Raw genomic sequence first — 21,237 nt, forward strand, 5'->3', positions numbered from 1 at the left:
GCAGGCTGATCAGATAATTCTGACCCCGTTTCTGCTGTCCCTAGGTGGGCTGCACCCCACTGTGTCCGGTCCTCGGGAACAGAGGGCGGGACGACCATGCAACACTGTGGGTCCTTCAGCCATGCTTTCGGATGCCACAGGCGGGGGTCTGTGGAAGGCAGGGTAAGTCTCTCCCGGAGGGACGTCACCGGCATGCAGGCCCCGGCATGAGAACAGGAGGAGACCGGTAGCCGCGCTCGGTGCACGACCCCGTCTCTGAGAGCCAGGCCGCAGGCACAGGTTCAATGGCATTCCGGCTCTGGGGACAAGCAGTACCCAAGGTGATCGTGGCATAAATGACGCCTTCGGGCACCCGCACCCATCTGGGGACTGCAGGGGGAGGAGATCTGCCGGAATGACCTGTATGATATCCGGAAACACAGACAAAGGCGAGCTGGAGAGAGACAAGATGAGGAGAGGGGCGGGGATATGGAGAGAGAGACCGGACGGGCGACCTGACCGCCTGCTCACCGGAAGTCGGGGCTTTCCCCGTGGAGGCGTGGGCTTGTCGGGAGAGGCCCGAGCCCGGCACAGGGCTTCATCTCCCACCCCTTCGTTCACATCCAGAGATGACCGCGTGACTAATCGCCACCAACAGAATGTGGGTAGAGAGATGCGTGTCCCTTCTGGCTGGTGCTTTTATGACGCATATAGGAGTTTGCCTCTCTCTCTCTCTCTCTCTCTCTCTGCAGAGGATTCTGTGGCCTCAGAGGGTGGCAGGGCCCACCCTGGAAGAAGCCTGGGTGCCCACACTACCCGCTGACCAGTAACACCCATATCGAAGTGTCCGTGAGCGAGCAGCAGCTTTGTATTGAGACTATGAATTGAAAGGGGACTGCTCGTTACAGCAGCGGGTATCGCCCACGCGGGAGACCTCGGCGAAGGAGCAGGTGTCTTGGGCAAGCAGGACAGACACGATTACCCCCTGCACCGGCCAGCGGGGTACCTGACCCTGAGGGGCAACGTGAAGACAGTGCTGATAAAGCGGGACAAGAATCCAAGACGCTGGTCTTTTGTAGGAAGTCGGCACAATTGCTGCTGGCCAATCAGCTAGAGGAAGGGGCCAGAGCCCGGTGGTCGTTCCTCCTGCTGTGACCTACACGTCTCACGGCTCGAACCCATGTGGGGGACAACACACTAGCCGGCTCATATCACAGGTGAGGCCCCCTCTTCGTGGCAAATGTGGTCAGTTCTCCCCAAGTCACTCTCTTGGTCCTTGTCCAGGCAGGAAGGAGAGGCAATCCTCCCAGCCCCACTGTCGTGTCTGAGCTGACCCTGCGATGACCCCCCACTCTTGGCTAAAACCAATGAATCCACAGTCTAGAAACAGACACCAAGAAGCTGAGGTCCTTCTGATCGCTTGTTTGTGTCAAGATGAAGTGTCTGCCCCACACACAGGCCCCTGGGAGTGTCTGGAAGGCAGGCCCCGGCTGGCACTCGCCACACCCAAGAGTGAGCCAGGCTGAAGATGCAACAAAGGTAGATTCTCAGCGTGGTGACTCACGGCTTGCCCCTTCCAGACACAGCCAGACGGCAGCACCGCACCCTCAGCTTTGGTCTGAAATCGTGGCTCGGCCGGTAGCTCGGCAATGCCTCACGCACTCAGTGGGTTCAAGCTGAGTGACTCAAGCCCACCACGCCAGCCTCTTAGAAGAAAATAACCTCAGGCCGAACAGGCCCTCCCCTCCTACACCGCTCCCGGGCCACGGGCCGTAGGTGAAGCGTGAAGAAAGAGAAGAATCCGACGAGGCTCCAGGCGACAGGTCCTATCTCATCGCGGGTCCCATTCTTTATGGAACCCACGAGGCCCCCATCAGCCAAGTTCATTCCCATCCCAGAGACCTTCACCTCTTACATTTGCAGATCGCTTTACACTTTCAAAGACACCTCACTTACAAAGGATAGAAAGAGAAGGAGGTAAGAAGGGGAGAGGACCAGCTGCCCGGAAGAGCAAGGTCACAACCATCTTTCCCCCAGAACCTTTGGAGCCTTTCTGTGTTAAGGGAATCCTACACCAAGAGGGTTTCAGATCCGACTTCCTCGGGCCGAGAACACTGGCCAAGGACAGATGGCTCCAGTGCGAGGCCGGCCCCCACAGCACAGGTGATCGTTGTAACACCTAAGTTGGGTCAGCCAGCGAGCAATCCTCCAAGGGCTCGCGGTGTCATTCAGAGAGACGCTAACGTGCTCGCCGTGGCCTGCACCTCGCTTCCGCGTCCCCATTTCCCGTCTCTCCCCTCTCCGCACCTCACCTGCTCTTGCCACAGGGGCCTCCTTGCTGTTCCTCAAACGTGCGAAGAGCTCTCCTGCCTCGGGCCCTTTGCATGGACCCTGCTGTCTGGGAAGCTCCTCCTGCGGTTCGTCCTGCCTTGCCCACGTCCCACTTCATTCGGGGCCACTCCATGTAAAGTCTTCCCCATCTTAAACACCACCCCTCTCCTGCCCCACCCCAGCCCCTCCTGTTTTCCATCTCTATCACCCCCTGACGCATCCCACGTTTATTTGTTGTCTGTCGCTTCTCACGGAACTTAAGGGCTGTGACTGCTGAGCTCTCCCAGTGCTCCGGGCTCCTGACTTCTAGAAGTGTGCGGCACACAGTGGGAGCACGGTAACTGGGAGTCCGACGAAAGAACCCTGGAAATCGGGCTCTGCCTCAGTCTGACCAACACATCTCCCCTCCGTCACGCTTCCGGGCTGAACCCGGCGACATTTAGGCCGGAACAGCGAAAGTATCAGACGGTAAACCAGGGCCGTCATGGACCACCCTGAGCCCTTCCCTGCAGGCAGGCTGGTCTGCTGTAGGTCTCGGCTCCCCACCAGACTGGACGCCCAGTGCGCTTGGCCCAGTTCTCAGCGCGGGCCGCTCCCTGGGACCAGCAGCCCAGGTTGTCCTCCGCTTCCAGCACCAGCATCTGTGCAGAGAGCAGCTGGACCCCATCCGAGCCCCAGCCACGGCCCCGGATGTACCATTGAGGGACATGTCATACGGCTCAGCCTCTTCATAGTAACCCTCCGGAGACTCGATCTTTGGGATGGAGAGCTGCTCCCGTTCTGGAATCTGTGGTAGAACAAACAAAACAAATGCGCTCAGATATGATACACTGGCAACACACTGGAATTAGCGCTTAGGGCAGGAGGAAAGTCCAGAGGAAATGACGATGCCTGGTTGGACTTCAAGAAAGTTGGGAGGGAGAATGCAGACGCCAGGAGACCCGTCGGCCAGCCTGTCCACAGTGCTCGGCCAAGACTCAGCTTGCTCCTCTGCAAAATGAGGCTTGGACCCTGCCGGACCAACTATCATTATGCACGTGACACATAACACACTTTGAGTCCAGATGGTGCTGGGCTGTTGTCGTAGCTACTATAGCTTCTCGACAGAATATACGTTCTAAAAAAAAACAAGGCTAATCGGAGGCAGATGGAAGAAGGTGACCAAAGCTTCTAAATCTCAAACTTTTACCATAATAAGTTTGGTCATTCGTTCAGCAAATATTGGATGGCTCCCGCATACAAGCTGTAAGGGATGCATCCAGCCCACTTAGGAGTCAGTCTTAAGAAAGATTGAACTAGCCAGAGGATGTGCATAGCTCCTGATCAGGTGCATCATGAGTAGGGCTGGTAAGAGGCAAGGTCCAAGTTCTGTGGGAACCAGGAGAATACAATGAATACTGAGGATGCTCAGGGGACAAGATCTTTGAGCTCAGTCTCAAAGATGACCCTGAGCTGCTTATGCGGAGCGGGGTGAATGAGCCCAATTTGAGTAGAATGAAGAAGAATGCAACAGTGTAGAAGCAAGGAGCATGAAATCATCTCTATTCCTCCATTATTGCACCTATAAAATGGGCACCAGGCTATGAAGCGAATCTTATAAGCAACAGCGGGAGGAAGAAGAAGAATTACACAGCTGTTACTATACACGGGTCATAAATGCATAAGCATCCGCCCACATGAGTCTCCAGCGTCTTCCTGAATCATGAAACCCCTAAGGAGGGCCGAGGGAATATCCACAATGAGCTGAGAACAGAAACAACGAGATCTGAAGTGTATCATCTTCACTCCTGGTTTTGAAAAGTCCTTGTGCTGGGCATTCCGCACGAGGGACAGGCCTGGGCCTTCAGGAAGCACTGAGGGACAGCAAAGGAAGGCCTTAACATAAGGGTGTTGGGGGGGGCACCTCGAAGAGGGGGCAGCCAGTGGAAGGACCCCGCAGGACCCTGAGCTCAGATGGATGTCTGCCATGCTGGGAGGGTAGGGAAGGAATCTAGAAACCTGATCTGGAAAATGAGCTCATCTGGTGGACCCACAGCAGAGACGGCTCCACTAGTCCAGGCCCAGAAGATGGTGGGAGAGTAGTCAGCCTGGGCTCAGATCCCCAGGGCTGTAAGAGTGTCCACTCCCAGCTCCCCCCAGGGCACAGTGATGCTCCTGTGGCCACTTCACCAAAACCAGGGTCCCCAGGGCCAAGTCCTGTGTGGCCTGGCATCTGAAGTCTGTTTAGACTGTGGTTCCACAGTGTAGCAGTTAGCACGTCTGCTTTACATGCAGAAGGGCCTGGGTTTGCGCCCCAGTGGAGCCGCGGTCCATGGTCTATGGCCATGCCGTCTTAAACAAGCCCAATGTCTGATATCGGGAGCTAAGCAGAATTGGGCCTGGTTAGTACTTGGATGGGAGACTACCCAGGAAGACCAGGTGCTGTAGGCATAGGAAAAAAAAAAATCTGTTTATATGAACTCTGGAGATAATAAACAGAGTTTGAATCTAAGCTTTAAGGCTCCACAGGCTCAGCCATGGGTCCGTGACAGCCCCCGAGCCTCCTTTTCCCTGTCCGTAAAACAAGAATACTAGGGTTGTCTTGGGGATGCTGTGACACGAAACGTGACAGTGTTTCCTCGGGGCCTGGCCCACATCGAATACAAGGAGGCTGTGGTCGTCGTGATCTGGGACCGCCATCATTACCCGGGGGTCTGCAGGGGCCGCCGGGTCACTGGACTGGTCTGACGAACTGAGACAGGTCCCCAGGGGAGGGTCAGCAGACGCCAGGCCACACACTGGGTCCAGCGAGGGATCCTTCTGACTTCATCTGGGCTCCTGCCAGGAGAGCTGATACAAGTCCCAGAGGCAGGCTCTGAACGGCTTTCAGCCCAGCAGGTGCGACACCCGACATTCAGGAAGGAAAAGAACCATCTGTTCGTTTCCTTGGCCGACCAGCTACTGCACTGGGCTGGCAGGCGCGGCTGCCGCAGGGGGAGGGCTGTGAGTGGCACCTCGGCCCGGCTCCTTCCTAAGCCAGGGCTTTGCACGCACTGTGCAAAATTGGTAGCTGCTGGTGTGTGACCTTTCACCTTTGCTGCCATCAGCCTGGCAAGATGTCTCTGTTCTTCTCAGCTGCTCCTGGCTCCCTGGTGAGCTTGAGAAAGGGCTGCCTGAGACCTAACTGTGGCACTCCGAGAGCCAGCTTCCCAGAATCTAAGGGGGAGAGTGTCCCCTTACCTGGGCAGCGGCAAGGTCTCCGCAAATGGGTCCTGGGGCTCCCGCTTCCTGAGCTGGCCAGGCCTCCAGCTCTACCCGCTCCCACTGGGAGGTGCTAGGACCTTTTTCTTGGTGAGGAGGTGGGTCCGGCATGCAGAGAGGCTCCCAGCACCCAAGATCCAGCACCAGTCCAGACTCCCGCGATTAGAACAGGACAAAGGGGGAAAGAAGCCTCTGTAGGAGCTTGTCCTGGCTCATTACCGGCCCATTACTGGAGCACCAGGGAGAGCCTTGCCGAGGGCCTCCCAAGCCCCTCACTCCCTGGAAGCCGATAGGAGGGTGAGGCAGGGTAGGGCAGTCGTAGGAACCTGACCTCCAGGGCCGGGGTTTGAATCCTGACCCTGGCACAGCTGAGCTGTGTGACTCTAGACAACTTAACTTGACCTCTCCGGGCCTCAGTTCCTCACTGTAAAATGGGGAGTAGAAAGACCTGTCACATGGGGTCACTGTAAGGATTAAACTGCGCTCAGCATTGTTAAATGCTCAATAACTATTAATTTTTACTAAACTAAAAAGTAAAATATAAAAGTACGGATGATGGGGAGCAGAGCCTGCCAACATGTTTGGTGGGTGGAGAACAGCTAGCTGTACCCAGGGGTGACGGAGCCCTTCCGATACAAAGCTCGGCCTCTTTAAAGAAGATACTGGCCCTGCTCTTAAGGCTGATAAAATAATTTACATAACAATTCAGAAGAGAGTTATGTAATTATACAGACACAACAGCCACTTATCAAAGGTCAAAGGAACAAAAGATCCTAATTTCTCAGAGCTAAAAAATAAAGGACTATTATTTTAATCATCACCATCATTATCAGTTTGATGATGAAAACTGTCAATAGTAGATGAAGATGCAGAAGAAATATGTCTCCAGAACCTGAAGTAACTTTCTGAAGGTTCGTGGGAAGCGACAGGGAAGAAAGCCGCCCCGCTCGGCATGATTGGCCAGAGGTCGGCAAACTTTTTCTGTAAAGGGCCAAGCAGTAAATATTTGGGGAGGTGCAGGCCATCCGGGGCCTCTGATCTCGGCTATTCGAGTCAGCTGCCGTGGAGCAGAAGTGTCCATTACACGGCACATGAGAGCGGCTGTGCTCCAGCCAAACTTGCCTTACGGAAAGGCAGGGGCTGTGATGGGGCCTGGGGCCTGCAGTTTGCCAGTTCTGATTTAGATTAAAGCTGAAGATGAGAGGTGGCCCACATGACCCGAGGCGCCCCTGCAGTTCTGAGCAACCTGCCCCAGAGTGCACTGTGGAAGGTTCCTGGCTGGGGGGTTGGTGGACCCGGCCAGCCCCAGGTCCCCAGACTGACCGTGGCCTCGTCCTTCAGTGGAGTCAGCCGCTTCCCTGCCAGAGCAGCTCACTTAAAAGCAGCAGCAACACATGCTCAGGCCTCAAAGGGGAGATGGGGTGGAGACGGCTGTGCTTGTCAAGAGCATAAACAGTGACAGCGAACATCTGTTCCTCCTGCACTGACCACAGCACCTGGCCGTGCAGACAGCGGTTTGGAAGTGCCACAGCTGTCTGAGTCACTGGCCACGCCCAGGAGGTTGCTCCAGACCCCTGGCTGACCCTTCCACCGCTGGTAGGATCTGCTGTCCACTGACTCTGTAGGGGATGGAGGGGGACCCACCAGAGGACATCCTGAGTCTGGGACAGAGGCCACACTCCGGGCTCAGCCGCAGGCACTGAGGATCCCAGGCAGATCTTCAGCTTCTGCCATGGCCACCAGCACACCAAGGGTCGGGCATGCAGGTGGACAAGCCACCACTGCGCCCTGAAGCTCTGCGGTCGGGGCGGGCAGGGGCACGGCTCTTCTCTATTCCAAGCTCAGGCTGCCACGATCGCTCCCCAAACTGCTGCTGCTGCTCTGGTTCTCCTCTTGCCCCCGCAGAGCCAGAGACACAGCTATGACCCAGTCCGCCCTGACACCACTCCTCTGGGGCCTTGGACTACAAGTTAGGATGGCGTGAGCCAGACCTGACCAGAACAGAGGCCTGAGGGAAGAGCAGACGTCTGTGTGCTTGTGTGGGCAGAGATGGGGAGGAACCCCAGATTACACCAGCCAGCCCCCTTCCTCGCTCCACATGCAGAAGCCCCCTGGGGTGGGGGTAGGTGCCCAGGGCAGAACTAGAAGGGACCTAGAAAAGGGAGTTGCAGTGAACACCCCTGGTGCCTCTCGGCAGAGAAATTCCACGAGGGAAGACCGTCAGGTCAGCTGCTTTGCTGGAAATCCCCCCAGGGCCTGCAGCTTCTCCATGGGGACGATTACCACGTCTGCAGGCTGCCCTGTGATCATGTTATCTTGGGTGGTGGTATTTTCCCCAACTCCAGTACCAGGCTTCTTTCCATCGCTGACAGAGCCTCTCCTGGCCCTGAGGGGCCCCTGGTCACAGCCACCAGGACACAGAAGTCTGCTCTAGGGGGCGGCCATGGCTCCGCCTTGCTCACAGGCCCTGGGAGCCTCTGTACTCATGCCCCAGAAGCCTGGCAAAGGAAGAGTAAAAGCCAGCTCCAGAATCCCAGGGGGTTGCTGGGACTTGCGTGACCTGATTTAGTTTATAACTACAGCCCAGTTCCAGACCCTGTGCCTCTCAGTCCACCACCACATTTGCGAAGCACAGATTTCCAGACCAAGTCTCAGACTGCCGGGTGAATGCCCATCCAACCAGGTGCTGACCTGTGGGCAGCTGCCCCAGGTGGGGCCAGCGGTGACACTTCTACTACACAGAAACCGAAGAAGGCCTCCGGTCAGAATTAGATGCCGAATTCAGGATAGGTGCATTCCTGTCCTGGCTGGGAGCAGCCACCTCCTCTCTCACCCCACGAACAAGTGGTACCAGGGACAGCAGAAACCACAGCAGCTCCCACCTGGTTCCAGCCAGCAGCAGCCACATGGGAGCCGAAGGGACGTGCGGTCTCCCCCAAGTCCTAGGGCAAGAAGTGAGGGGAGCCTGCAGCCGGAAGGAACACGAACGTACCCTGAGCCTTTACTCTGCTAAAAAAGGATCAGCTTATCCAGGAGACCAGAAGGCAGCCTGGAAGCCAAGAACCTGCATTCGCTTCCTGGCCCTGCTACCCTCCAGCAGGGGGGCCCTGGCCCGTTGTTTTAACCCTCTGTGCCTGTTTCTTCATGTGAAAAACTGGCGACAGGCAGGCACCCCTTGATGGGCAGTGGAGAGGACCGTGCTTGTGTGCATAAGGGAGGGGGCAGCTAGGGTGTGGCAGTCACCAGGGTTGTCAGCAAAGTGGGGGCACCCATCAATCCCGCCGGGCCTGAGCTGAAGAGCCTGCCAGCTGTCGCCCAGCTTGAGGGGCCTCGTGCAGTGGGGTAGTGTCCCAGACACTCCAGAACTGCCTACCATGCGGCTGCAGGAGAGTAGCTTGAGGGACTCTGCCACCCCTCGGGGAGGCATGAATGAACGGGGCCCGCCCGGGGTGGCACCCCCTCAGCAGTCACCTCTGCCCACAGATCTCGGTGATGAATGGCTTGGTGAAAGCTAGGTGTCCACTGAGTCACACACCTTCCTGCTGCCACTGACCCCGGAACTGATGCTCCCCCAAAATCCTTCCCAGCCCTCACCTCCTGCCTCCCCAGCCAGATCCTATGGAGGAAAGAACTTGGGTTCCAATTCTGGCTCTGCCACCTCGAGGCTGTGCAGCATAACCTGCTGGCTCCAGTTTCCTCGCCCATGAAATAAAAACGCTGCTACTTACTGCGCTGAATGCTGGCGTAGCACGCCACGCTCAGCCTCAACACACTGAGTAAGACGATCTTACCAGAGAGCCTTCGCGGTCCTATCATTTAAACCCCAGGAAACAGAGGCCGGATCTTAAATAACTTGCTTGAGGTCAAAGAGCTAGCACCTTGCACAGCTGGGATCCGAACCCAGGCCTGTGATTCATAATTCCATTCATCCATCCATCCATCCATCCACCCATGTGTGCGTACGGCTCACGTGTGCAGACGCGGGGCACGAAGCACTAATGAGAGACACAGTCCCTGTCCCAGGGAGCTTCTATCTGGCCTGGGAGTTAAATAATACACAAGACCATCTCGGCGGGAGCAAGTGCCACGGAGGGGGTGACTGGACTGTGTGGGGCGGACGGGAGCTGGGGTAGGGATGGATGTGGGGTGCCTCACGCAGGCAGGTCAGGGCCCAGGGACTGCAAAGTCCCTGAGGCAGGACGGCCCACACGGCACAATCCGGGAAAGGAAGGGAGGCTGCCGCAAAGCACAGTGAGGAGGCTGGAGATGCACTGGTAGGCCCGGGGCCACGTTAAGAAATGGATGATTTTTTCCTAAGCTCAATGAGAGCTATTGGCAGGTTTCGGTGGAGAAGCGGCATGTGATACGACTTAAAACTCTGAAAGTTCACGAGAGCCGGAGCAGTGGCCACAGTTGCATGTGGCCCTGCTCACGCGGTGCTGGGTAAAAAGCCTGCTGTAGCCTCGGACACATGGTGGCACCTGCTAAAGGTGACCTCCCTCGTCTCCCACTCCCATCACCCTTAGCACTGAGGATCACGCCCTGAGCAAATGTGTCACCTACAGACGGGCTCACTTTTGCTCTGTCCCCTCCCTGTGCCTGGCTCTGTGCCTAACACACAGTCAATACTCGGGACTCGCCAGATGCATGGTGGACTGATGCCCGTGAAAACAACTGGAAGTTCGTGGGGGGCCCAAGTCAGGGAAGTCTGGGGTCTTGGACCCACACTTACCATCTTCGGGGGTGGGAGGTCTGGAAGGCTCTTCTGAGGAGCCGAGGAGTGCTGGCTGGGCTCCCCGTTGGTCAGTGGGCTCTGCTCCTCGGGCGCTGTGGGCAGCAAGCAGAAGGCTTTGGTGAGGGGTGCCCAGCCTCACGGGAGGGTGTCATTATCCAGGAATGTCTGGTCACATGTGCTCGTGAGTGCTATTTCGGCAGGTGTTAATTACCCAGGCAGGCAGGCGGTCCCTGGGGGCCGTGTTGTTTTTCCTCCGAGAATAGGGAGCAGCGGTGCCTCTGCCACAGGCAGATCCCCCAGAGGGAGCTGTTTGGGTTTTCTGGCAACTCCCCACCCTCCCTTCCTCCTGCCTCTTGTTGAAAATGGCCTGGCCACAGGGCTTTGGGGCGCAGAGGAGCTGCCCTGCGGTCACTATATTGAGCTGGTGTCTTAGCTCTGACCTGTGATTATAGCTCTTTCCATCCCACAGTTTAGCCGGAAGGCCAGCGACCCAGGGCACAGTGGCTGCTTCCATGCCGATGTGTTCCACCGAGCCTGGCTAGGGCAGTGTGGCAGGAGAAAGAAAAGCCATACTGGAAAACTTGGCCGCTGCCCCTCTATGTGCTTTTAAGGAACAAACACCAAAGGTTCTTCTGTCTGGCCACTTCGGCCAGCAGCCCGGCCAGCCCCAGGCTCAAGCAGTTCTGACCTCCAGGCTTTGGTGGCCGATGTCTTGATAACAAACTTACAATAGACTGAGGGCTTTGGGAGCTGTGTCTCTGCCTCTCTCTCTAAGCCTTTGCATTTGAGTAACAGCCTTGGGAGTTGGGAGAGGGGACTTCCAATCCCCCTGTCCTCTGCGACTAGGCAGCTCTGCAAATCTCTGGGCCTCCCTGGGGTCCTGCCAGACCCACTCCGAAAGGCTTTCAGAGAAAAGGGGAGCAAAACACAGCAGAAGAATAAGACGGCATGGAAGATAAACTGTGTGTCCTTCCCATGGAAGATAAAGTGTGGTGCCAAAGAGAGCACCTGTGGACAAAATCTTTACATATTAAGGTGGGTGCTGACATCGCCATCTGCCGCCTCCCCACCCCCGAATACACACACAGAATTCAGACTTCTATCAAAAGACATAAAGCGGGAACCATGGGATCAGCACCATCCACAGCTGCTTCTCAAAACATCTGAATTATGACTTCCTCTTCCCGGGACAATGCTGAGAAAAGCTGAGAGATTTTAGAGATAGATTCCTTATCCATGAACGGGGATGCGAGACCTTTAAGAGGCAAGGAGGTGGCCCGATGAAGCATCTCAAAATACACCAACCCAAAATACCATCGGCCGAAATGGGACCTCCAAAAATACTTCCACCGGGCCCGTCTGCGCTGCCGGCTGGGAGGAAGGAGGGCGGGGCAGGACCGCGGCTCACACTTTCCCCAGGCCCAGTCCCATACCTTTGTCTTGGGATTCGGCATCCTGTTGCTTGGTCACCGTCACTTTGTTCATGTAAATGTACTCTTCGTCAGAACCTACAGAGGGAGGATGGAAGACACGGCTTCGTGTGAGTCCATGAAGGGAAAGGGCTTGCAGAGAAAAACAGTGTCCCCTAGAGACATTGCCATCTGCTTGGGTCCTAGTAAAAATACGACATTGAGTTGACTGCGAGAGTCGATGATAGAGTTGGCAGATAGACAAAAAACGAGTTGCTCTCAGTTTATCGTTAGGGCACAGGAGTCTTACGTGGAAAAGAATGCAGACCTCAAGGATCTGCCTCATGTTCCACCAAGCAGAGATGTCTCTGGGGTTTCTTACCGTTTCATTTAAATTGTAAAACATTTCCTATCTATCAGTCATTCTCACTCTAGTCTGAATTACTTGCATGGGCTAATCAGAGCAACGTAGACATAAAATAGGTCACATTGAGCATATGGACGTTTAGCTCCCAGGTCTTTAAGTGGGGTGTGATTGTGGGGGCCTGAGGCATCCAAATCATGAGCTCCAAATTAAGAGGGGTGAGTGTGCTGAGAACTGGAACTGGAGCACTGCCGGCCGTGGCTTATACCCTGCAGCAGCCCTGCCCTGCCCCGCCCCGCCCTTCCTTTAGAATCATTTCTGTCTAGGTTGTCCCTTCCCCAGGGCCTGTCTGGGCAGAGAAAGGCTAGTCTCCTACCACTTATTCAGTTTCTAATGCCCCAAGGACCCTTTCTTCGGAAGCCTGCAGAGGAAGCTCATCAGCTCATCTAAGTGTTTCTCTTCTTTGAAATCCTCCTGCATTTCCTTTGCAAGCCCTTCATTTGCATTTCCTAGAAACTTGTGGCTGATGAATTCCTGTGGCTGGAATTCATTATAGAGCCAAGGGACCCGATTCAAATACCCTCCCCACCCCCGCCCCCTGGGAAGTGAGGCAGCTCAGCCCCAGTCAGATCCTCACCACAGACCGTGCCGCCAACAGGGCTGCACAAACAGAGGGAGCAGAACTCAGAGGGACAGGAGGAGACACCTGGATCCATCCTCCGCCATCGGCCCACGGGACCACCGCCTTGGTGCCCAGCCCTGCCAGGATCAGTCAGCAATGTCACCCCTATAGGAAAGGCTGCAGCAGCTCATGGGAGGGAGCTATGAGGTCCAAACACAGCGAGCCCCTCTAGGAGCTGGCAGGAGTCGGGGGGTCTGGGCTAAGCTCTGCCGTTAGCACTGCAATTCTGGGCAAAACGCCTAAGCTGTGTGGCCTTGGTGTTCTTATCTGCATAGTATAATGATCATGATAGAATATTGTCTGTTTCTACCTAACTCTTAAGTTTTCAAGAGAACAGAACTCAAATATTAGACAATTAGAAAAAAGAGTATAAAACTCAAATGAGGAAATTAAAAAAAAGGAGGTAACCTTATAACTAACAAAGATTAAAAACAAGAACCTAAAACGTAAAAAATAAATGCAGTCTCAGTAATAGGAAAGTGGTGAAATGCACCATGGCACATCGACACACACACCAACATGTCACCTCTACCAGTAAACGGATTCCTGAAGAGCGTGCAAATTGGCACAACCATTTGGAAATAATTTTGGAGGATAATTTTAAGTTGTTCATATTCTTTTACCCAGTATTTCTAATACCAAAAATTTCCCTCGAAGGTAAACTCCAGCATATAAATAAAATTTTATTTGAGGATATTCATTGCAATACGGTATGAGGTTTCTTTTTTTAAAAAATGTCCACTACTACTAAGGGACTGGTTGAACAATACTGTTCATCCATCACTGGACACTATCCGACCGTGAAATATAAAGTAGCTCTAAGTTCTGCTATTTACAGAGATATCCACGGCTTACGGTTAAATCAAAGGTTGACATTTCAGAATAGGAAAAAAAAAAACAGAAAAAAGTATGTGAACTGTCGACACTTGAAAATGTGTACATGCAGCAATCATAAATATAAAAATCATGTACGGCAAGCCCTAACTACATAAGAATATTCGGATGACCCTGATAAAGATAAAAAAAGGAATCTAAGGAATGTCGATAATGTCTAATGTTCATTTTATGTTTAATCTTTTTTCACATTGTTGACTAAGCCCACGATCTCATACAAAAAAAAAAAAAAAAGGCAAGACATTATTATTGTTTTAACTGTTGGATTTTGAGCAGATGCTTCCTTGCCAATATGGCCATTTGGAAGTTACTGAGAAAATTCGCACTGGCCTCCTCAAGAGGGCCACTCCACAGGCCATGGTCGGCTAGGTTTTTATTCCCAGAGCGTTGTTAATCCAGTACCATTCCGGTTGGTAAGTATGAGGCTCCCAGGACCACCTGCAATCATGGGAAAATCCCAGTGAACTTGGCCTTCGAAGGGGAGGCCGCTGAGCTATTCCATGGCTGGGAGGCAGCAGCCTTGGGATGGAAAACTCTCACTCATCTTCAGATGTGCTCTGAGCACCAGTGCTATAAGCAAGTGCTGGGGAGATGGTAGAGAACAAGACAAACTCTGTCTCTGTCTTCACAAAATCAGCATCTGGAGAGGCCTGGGGGAGTACACCTGAATGGGAGCGACACAGGTGTGTGGGAAATAGCAACGTGTGGTCAGAAGGGGGCACTCGCTGTGCCCCGAGCCAGCGCGTGATTCCTGGGGAAAGAGACAAGTCTGCAGAGGGCAGTCCTTCCCAGAGACTGGGTGAAGGGTGGGAGGAGGGACATGGACCCTCTGTCTGTCCAGCCATAGAATGTTTGAAGCTCTTCCTGTCAGAGGGGCAGCCCCTGAAACGTCTGTACATTCCCTGAGCAGGATATTGGGGGGCCCACGGCCCTCACTGATGAAGGCAGGAAGAACAGGCCCCTGATAAACAGACCACGTTCTCTGCCTAGATAGACCTCGCCATCCAGACAAAAAGCACTTAGCAGAGAAACTTATGTTACAGTAAAAAACAAGATGCAAAAACTCAAATGGAAATTTCCATTTGAAAAGTGTAAACACACACACACGCACACATGCACGCACGCACACGTGCACACTCTGCCCCAAATGTGTGACAGAAGCTACAGTTCAGCCAGTGGAGATCACAGGCTACCTCAAAATGATCAGCCTGCTGCTACCTATAAATCCCGTCAGGCTGAGCTAATTTTCTACAATTTTCTGTAAGATATTCAGCGAAGCAGGGCTGGGAGCCCGAGACAGGGAGGCAAATGGTTACCTTTAGGGGGCTTTGGATTCTGTCCTGTGTGGCACAACAATTAATCTAGTACGGATCAATCTGAAAGGCTGGCAAGTGAGTGGAGCGTAAGGGTTAGGTACAGCTGCCTGTGCCCGAGCCCTGGTTTGGTCGCGCCCAGCCATGCGCCTCAAGTAAGTGACTTTCCAAGCCTCGGTTCCCTGTGGGTAAGATGGGGATAACGACACCTTCCTCAGTGACAGGGGATGAGAATTAGATGACGTAATCCATGTTATTTCACACATTAAGCATAATGCTGGGACATGGTAAATGCCCAAAAAACGTTAGCTGCTGTTACGGCCACTTTTGTGCAAAGCGAACCAGAAGGGAAGTTCTCAGTCACACGGCAGCTATTAATAAGTGGACGTTGACCTTAAGAAGTGGCAGCCACAGGCCTCGCACATTTATTCTTAGCAGTCTGGGGGGTTCTCTGGGGGCGACGCTGACGGGTTTTCAGCAGCCTTCTGCAGCCCTTCACGCCGCAGGGACCGAGGGTGGGAAAAGATCTGACTCCATATGAGCAGAACATATGAAGTTCAAGGGTGAAACAAAGGTCATCCTATAGGAAATGACATAGCATGAGAAGCCCAAATAGGGTCCCCGTATCGGGGGCTCTGAGAGAGTGGTTAGAACCAAGAACCATGGTTCGGACCCTATTACAGAGGTGCTTCTAATTCCCAACAGAGGTTCTTTATCACTGAATATTCTCACATCGGGGCACATCTCAGTGGGCTGGGGAGTGCGCTTTTAAAAAGATCCACTGACCAATCCTTTTGCGGATGATTCATCCCTCTCTAACTAACCTGCTTTGTGATGTGAATTTCCCATCTGCCATTCCCACCTTTGATGTGCTGCTGACCAGCACTCGCTACAGACGAGCAGATGAGCAGACGCTTACTACAAAGCCAGGAGGAGCCTGGGAACCAAGGGGTGGCTGGAGAAATGAAAGACGACCGAGAGGCTCAAGGAAAACGCCTCTGATGAAAGGCTGAGGGAGCCTGGACTATTTCACGGGAACAGAAGGCTGCTGGGCAGATAGCAACATGCTTCAGCTTTACGATTTCTCTGTTATTCAGAGACTAGAAACCAGTTTCGCTGGGAACAAAGAACAGGAAAAGGGACCTTGGAATGCAGGCTGGCAGATTCGGGCTGGATGTAAGGGAGAATTTCCTGTGATGGCTGGAGCAGGTGCACTTCCCTTCCCTGGCACGGGCTTAGGCTGCTCCCGCCGAGAGGCAGATGGTTAGATGCCCTCTTATGGTCCCTTACCGCCCCCAACCATCACTTCCAATTCCCGAACATCCACTGTAAAAATAAACTGAACTGTTATGACTTCACAAAAAGGCTTTTCTCTTAAAAAAAAAAAAAATCTGAATTGCTAGAAATGAAACTATATGTCCATAAGACTTGTCCAAGCTCGCTCAGAGCAGCCTTATTCAAAACAGTCCCAATGTGTGACCAGCCAAATGTCCATCGACAAGTGATTGCATAAGCAGATTGTGGTATATGCACAGAATGCAACACTACTTACTCAGTAATGAAAGGAACAACTAACTGGCTCACCCTATAGCATGGACGAGTCTCCTGAGCAAAGGCCAGACATAAAGTACCCCCTGTACGGTTCCAGTTACGTGAAGTTCTGGGAAAGGCAAAGCTCATCTATGGTGGGAGAAATCCAAACGATAGTGGCCATGACGTGGGGGTGGGGAGGAATTTTCTTGCCAGGAAGAGGCGAGAAAGAACCTTCTTAGAGAGAAAATGTTCTTGTCTTGTTTGGGGCGGTAGGCACACAGGTGTACACAACTGTCAAAAGTCACTGGATCGAATACTTAAGATTCATGTATTGGTTGGATATAAAAACCCACCTCGATAAAAAAGGTGGAAGAAAAATATGAACGCAGCATTCTGTGATTTACAAATTCTTAAAACTACGTTTTCCCTTGGGCTGTATGACACCGGGGAAATTATCTGAACTTTCCGGGCCTCGGTTTCCTCATCCGTGTAAGTGGGAAGTGCTCACTTAATTAAGCCTTAGCTATTATTGTAACGGTTTATTATCCCTTCTCTCCTTTCAACCAGGAAGAAAAAGTGCTTTGAAAATACTGTGTTTAAAACCTCATTCATAGGCTGATGTGTTGAATAGAGATTTCTGGGCTCCACTCCTACACTATTGTTATGGTATGAATTGTGCCCCCTCAGAATTCATATGTTAAGTCCTAGACCTTGACAGCTCAGAATGTGACTGTATTTGGAGAAAGGTCTTTAAAGAAGAGGGGTCTTTAATGTGATTCACATTAAATGAGGCCACTGGGGTGGCCCCTAACACAGTATGACCCCCTGTCCTTATAAGAAGGGGAGATTTGGACACAGATATGTACACAGAGGGAAGACGGTAGAAAGACCCAGGGAGAAGGTGGCCATCTACAAGCCAGAGAGAGAGGGCCTCAGAAAGAACCGACCCTGTAACACCCTGAGCTCAGATTTCTGGCCTCCACAGCTGTACGCAAATAAACATTTGCTGTTCACGCCACCCCGTCTGTGAAACTTCGTTATGGTGGCCCTCGTTAATACAACCGTTTGGCCCTCTCCACGGAGACCTCCCCACGGCCCCTGGGCCACACTCACTGCTGCTTTTGGTGTAAAGCCGGAGGAGCTCGGCCAGGCCGCTCTTCCTCACCACGGCTGTGCTGCTCAGGTTCTCCTGGTCGAGAATCTTGAGGAAATCTTCCAGTTCCGTCAGCAACTGCTCCAGGGCTGGAGACAGAGAACAGGAGAACCCGTTACGGTGGCCGCCTTCTCTTTGACAGTGCATCTCAGAGAGACCTCCAGATCCTGCGGTGTCCCACCATGAACACTCTGGTCCCAAGGGGAGGGGTTTGGGGTGAGGCCTGGCAGCACGAGGGGCCCAGCCAAAAAGCAGGATTTCCAGTGCTAGGGGCTCAGGGAGACGGAAACAGGCCCTCAGCTGTGAGGTGAATGACCTTGGCCAAACACTCTGGTCTACCACTTGTGGGAGTGGCAGTGACCAAGGTGGCCCAATCAAGCCCACAAGCCCATTAGAGTCTGGAAACAGGAATTCTTCCTTGATAAAAGTCAGTTACAATAGTTCAGGGTCTGGGGAACTTGAAGACAGTTCAAACTCACAATCATCAAAAGAAGTGATAAGGTTGACCAGTTGTTCAAGTTTCCCCAAAGGATAGGGAAATACAAAACTAAGCTAAGGCTCTCAAAGACACTACCATAGAAGACTTTGTCAATTTCTAGCTGAAATCATCTTGCAGAAATGCCAGTGCAGAGAGCAACAGTCTAGGAACAGGGTGTTCACCACTACTGTTGCTATTATTAGGGACCTAACTCTCTACTAAGAACAGGATGCTGCATTTGCTGACAGGTTTGTCATCTTGGCTCTCCCTGCATGGCTAGTTCTTCAGAACATGCTCATTAATGGCCGCTGGCAACCTGAAGTTCAAAACCAGGCTTTCCGACCATTGGAATCACCTGCAGATTTTAAAACTGTTGATGCTCAAGCTGTACCCCAGACTGATGACCAGAATCTCTGGGAGTGGAACCCAGAGGTCAATAGTTTTTAAACCTCCGCAGGTGATTGTAATGTGCAGCCAAGGCTGAGAACCACGGGTCCAAACCCAGTGCCAAGGGCCACAGACAGCAGGGAAGCAGCCCAGAGTCATTCTCCATCCATGCGGGAACTCTGAGCAGTCACGCCATGCCTCCAAGCTCGGCTTCCTTGTCTATATAAAGTGGAGATGACCACGTGGGTCCTGCCTGTCTCACAAGGCGGTTGAAAATGACAAGATCTGTGAAGCTTTTCTCGGTCGGGCTTGTGAAAAGCTACACTAATCACACAAAGAGTGTCGTCATCATCCTCTCATCTTGATTTTTCTTCTCACCCTCATGGCATCCTTATTTATTTTTCTTCCAGTAGCAGTCATCTCTAAGCTCCCCTTTAGAAAAAAAACAATCTTGCGACATATCATTCCCTATTGTACCATGTAAGGGAGAGGAGGGAAAGAAAGGTCACCTCCTCAAGGAAGCCTTCCCTGAACGCTCTACCCAAAGTAGAAATTTCTTATTTTTTAACTTAGCATCTAACTCCTGACTCGTGATCATAGCTCTAATCACAACTTATTAACGATATGAACACAAATCGGTTTTAAAGTTTGAAATGAGCAAAATCAACAACGAGTAGTAGTTTTATTTTGCTCATTTTTAAGTTATATGTTTGTTTTGCCCACCTTGATCTAGTCTGTTAGCTCGGTGAGTTGGGACTACATCTATCTTGCACTTTTGGCATCTCTTACTGTTACAGTGTTGAATGAATGTTTGTGGAATGACTGAATAAATGGATAAGTCAACTAATTAGGCACCTACTAGTTGACAACAACTCTAAGAGGCAAGCATCGTTATATACACTTTGCAGCTGTGGACCTGGTGGCCCAGTAAAGGCCCATAAGGTCCCACATGGCCCATGGCAAAGAGATAGGTTTACAGTCTGACTCCAAGGCTGAGCTCTCGGTAATACCCCACCGCATGTCTGTGCGTAGGGCTTTCTCCCACCATTCCCCAAAGGCCCAGCTCCCCAGACCTGAACCAGAGCCCTAGATTATTCCTAACCCCCCTCACTGGGGAAGGAAGCCCTCACGCTCTCCTGGTTCTCAGAGCCCAGTGGCTTCTTCCGGTCCAATCACCCCCTGGGATCTTAGCGGGATACCAGCTTAATCCCATTCCTGCAAAACCAAATTCCCAGGAATGAACATTGTCACAGATTGCGGGAGAGGGCTAGAGGGGGGAAAGGGGGGTGGTGAGGATTTGTTTCAGAAGAAAGCAGTGATGACTGTCCGAGCATATGTGATTGTCAGATCAAACATCGGGGTGTGCCAGCTCACTCGAATGAATGGGCACCGCCTGTCGAGGATCAGAGCCCTCTCCCCGCCACCCTCCCGCAGGAATGTTCCTGAAAGAATTTGCTGAAGCTGGAGAAGCAGAAGAGAAACCTCCTTTCTCCTTTCTTCAGTGTCCTGGTAAAGGCTGAAGAATCGAGCAGGTTCCACAAGGCTCTACGTGTCCAATCCCCTCTGTCTTGTTGAAAGCCAAGTGAAGGTAAAAAGCAGCCAGCGGCCCACAGGCTGCACGTCACAGACGCTGGCCCACGTGCCTAGAGTGAATGGGAGGCGACAAGTAGATGGTGGGTGACAGCTTAGGCCATGTTTGCGCAGTTCTGCTTTGGAACAAGCCGGGGGCCGACAGCAGTCTCTTCCCCGGTCTTTGAGTATTGGGAAGAATGTAGCAGAGCGGCCCCAAGAGGCCAATGGCTTTTGCCCAGTTTACTGAAAACTAATTAGACTCTTAACAGTGTAAGTTTTGGAAGGGAACAGGCAGAGCTCCCAGAATCCACCAACAGATAACAGGTGACACCCCGCGTGTATGCGCCCAGCACTCGACTGGGCTCCCAGCCTCCACTTACTGGGAAATTAAAAAGCAGAGTCCGTCCAGTGGGATCCCTGCTTTCTGCAAGCTCATTGGCACAGGAAGACCAGCACAGGTGAAGCGATTCATAGAGCAAAGGATAGCACCAAAAAATTCAAGAGTCAAGTAGGTGCGAGCTGCCTCGTGCGTGCTAGGAGATCAGACGAGGACACAGTTCTAGGCCGGGAAGGCTTCTGGGAAGAGGAGGCAGTAGGGTGAGACCTCAGATTGTTTTTTTTCTTTGCTTTGTGTTTTCACACCCCTCTTAATGAGTTTTCCGTTGGCTGCAGGAACTCAAAAGGCTAAAAAGCGGTGAGCTTACAGAAGTGAAACACAGAGAAAACAGGATAAATGTGAGGAAAATGACAGAGCCTTGAACTCAACTACATACAGTAAAGGGAGCGAAAGGGCCAGGAAAGGCAATTAGGGTCTCAGCTGCATTTTCGCTGACCTTCTGAACTTCTCCAGACTGTTCTGCTGCTGCCTCTGGAGGCAAAAAAGAAAAAAAAAGGGGGGGGCATGAAAACGAAAGTGTCTCTTCACTTCCACATCCTCGGCTATTCCCAAAAGCTAGCTGCCCGATTCTTGGAAAACGGCCTTTGTTTATCTTCACATCAGCAAATGTGTACTAAGGCAAAGGGTGAAGAATGTCGTGCCTGGCTCTGGGCAGGCAGAGGTGACCCAGATGGGGTCCCCAGCCCTTTCAAGAGGCCCAGTGAGTCCACAGGGTGAAAGCAGAAGTAATGCAGGAATGTCTCCAAGGATCAGGAACACAGGGAAGAAAG

The 21,237-nt window shown here is 52.6% G+C and overlaps 1 protein-coding gene across 3 annotated transcripts in view; it reads right to left on the reverse strand.

Annotated features, from left to right (window-relative positions):
• Positions 1-21,237, reverse strand: part of AFAP1L2 (actin filament associated protein 1 like 2) — an 89,126-nt gene that overhangs the window by 17,461 nt on the left and 50,428 nt on the right. For all 3 annotated transcript variants that reach the window (XM_016146373.2, XM_036222308.1, XM_016146372.2), the window contains exons 2-5: positions 17,594-17,722; positions 11,719-11,793; positions 10,283-10,377; positions 3,007-3,097 (exon numbers count right to left, since the gene is read on the reverse strand). In XM_016146373.2, coding sequence (XP_016001859.2) covers positions 3,007-3,097; positions 10,283-10,377; positions 11,719-11,793; positions 17,594-17,722 — 390 coding nt within the window. The remainder of the gene's footprint in view (positions 1-3,006; positions 3,098-10,282; positions 10,378-11,718; positions 11,794-17,593; positions 17,723-21,237) is intronic.

The sequence above is a fragment of the Rousettus aegyptiacus genome, unplaced genomic scaffold (genome assembly GCF_014176215.1).
Source record: "Rousettus aegyptiacus isolate mRouAeg1 unplaced genomic scaffold, mRouAeg1.p scaffold_m13_p_6, whole genome shotgun sequence".
In the NCBI taxonomy this organism is placed as follows: domain Eukaryota; kingdom Metazoa; phylum Chordata; class Mammalia; order Chiroptera; family Pteropodidae; genus Rousettus; species Rousettus aegyptiacus.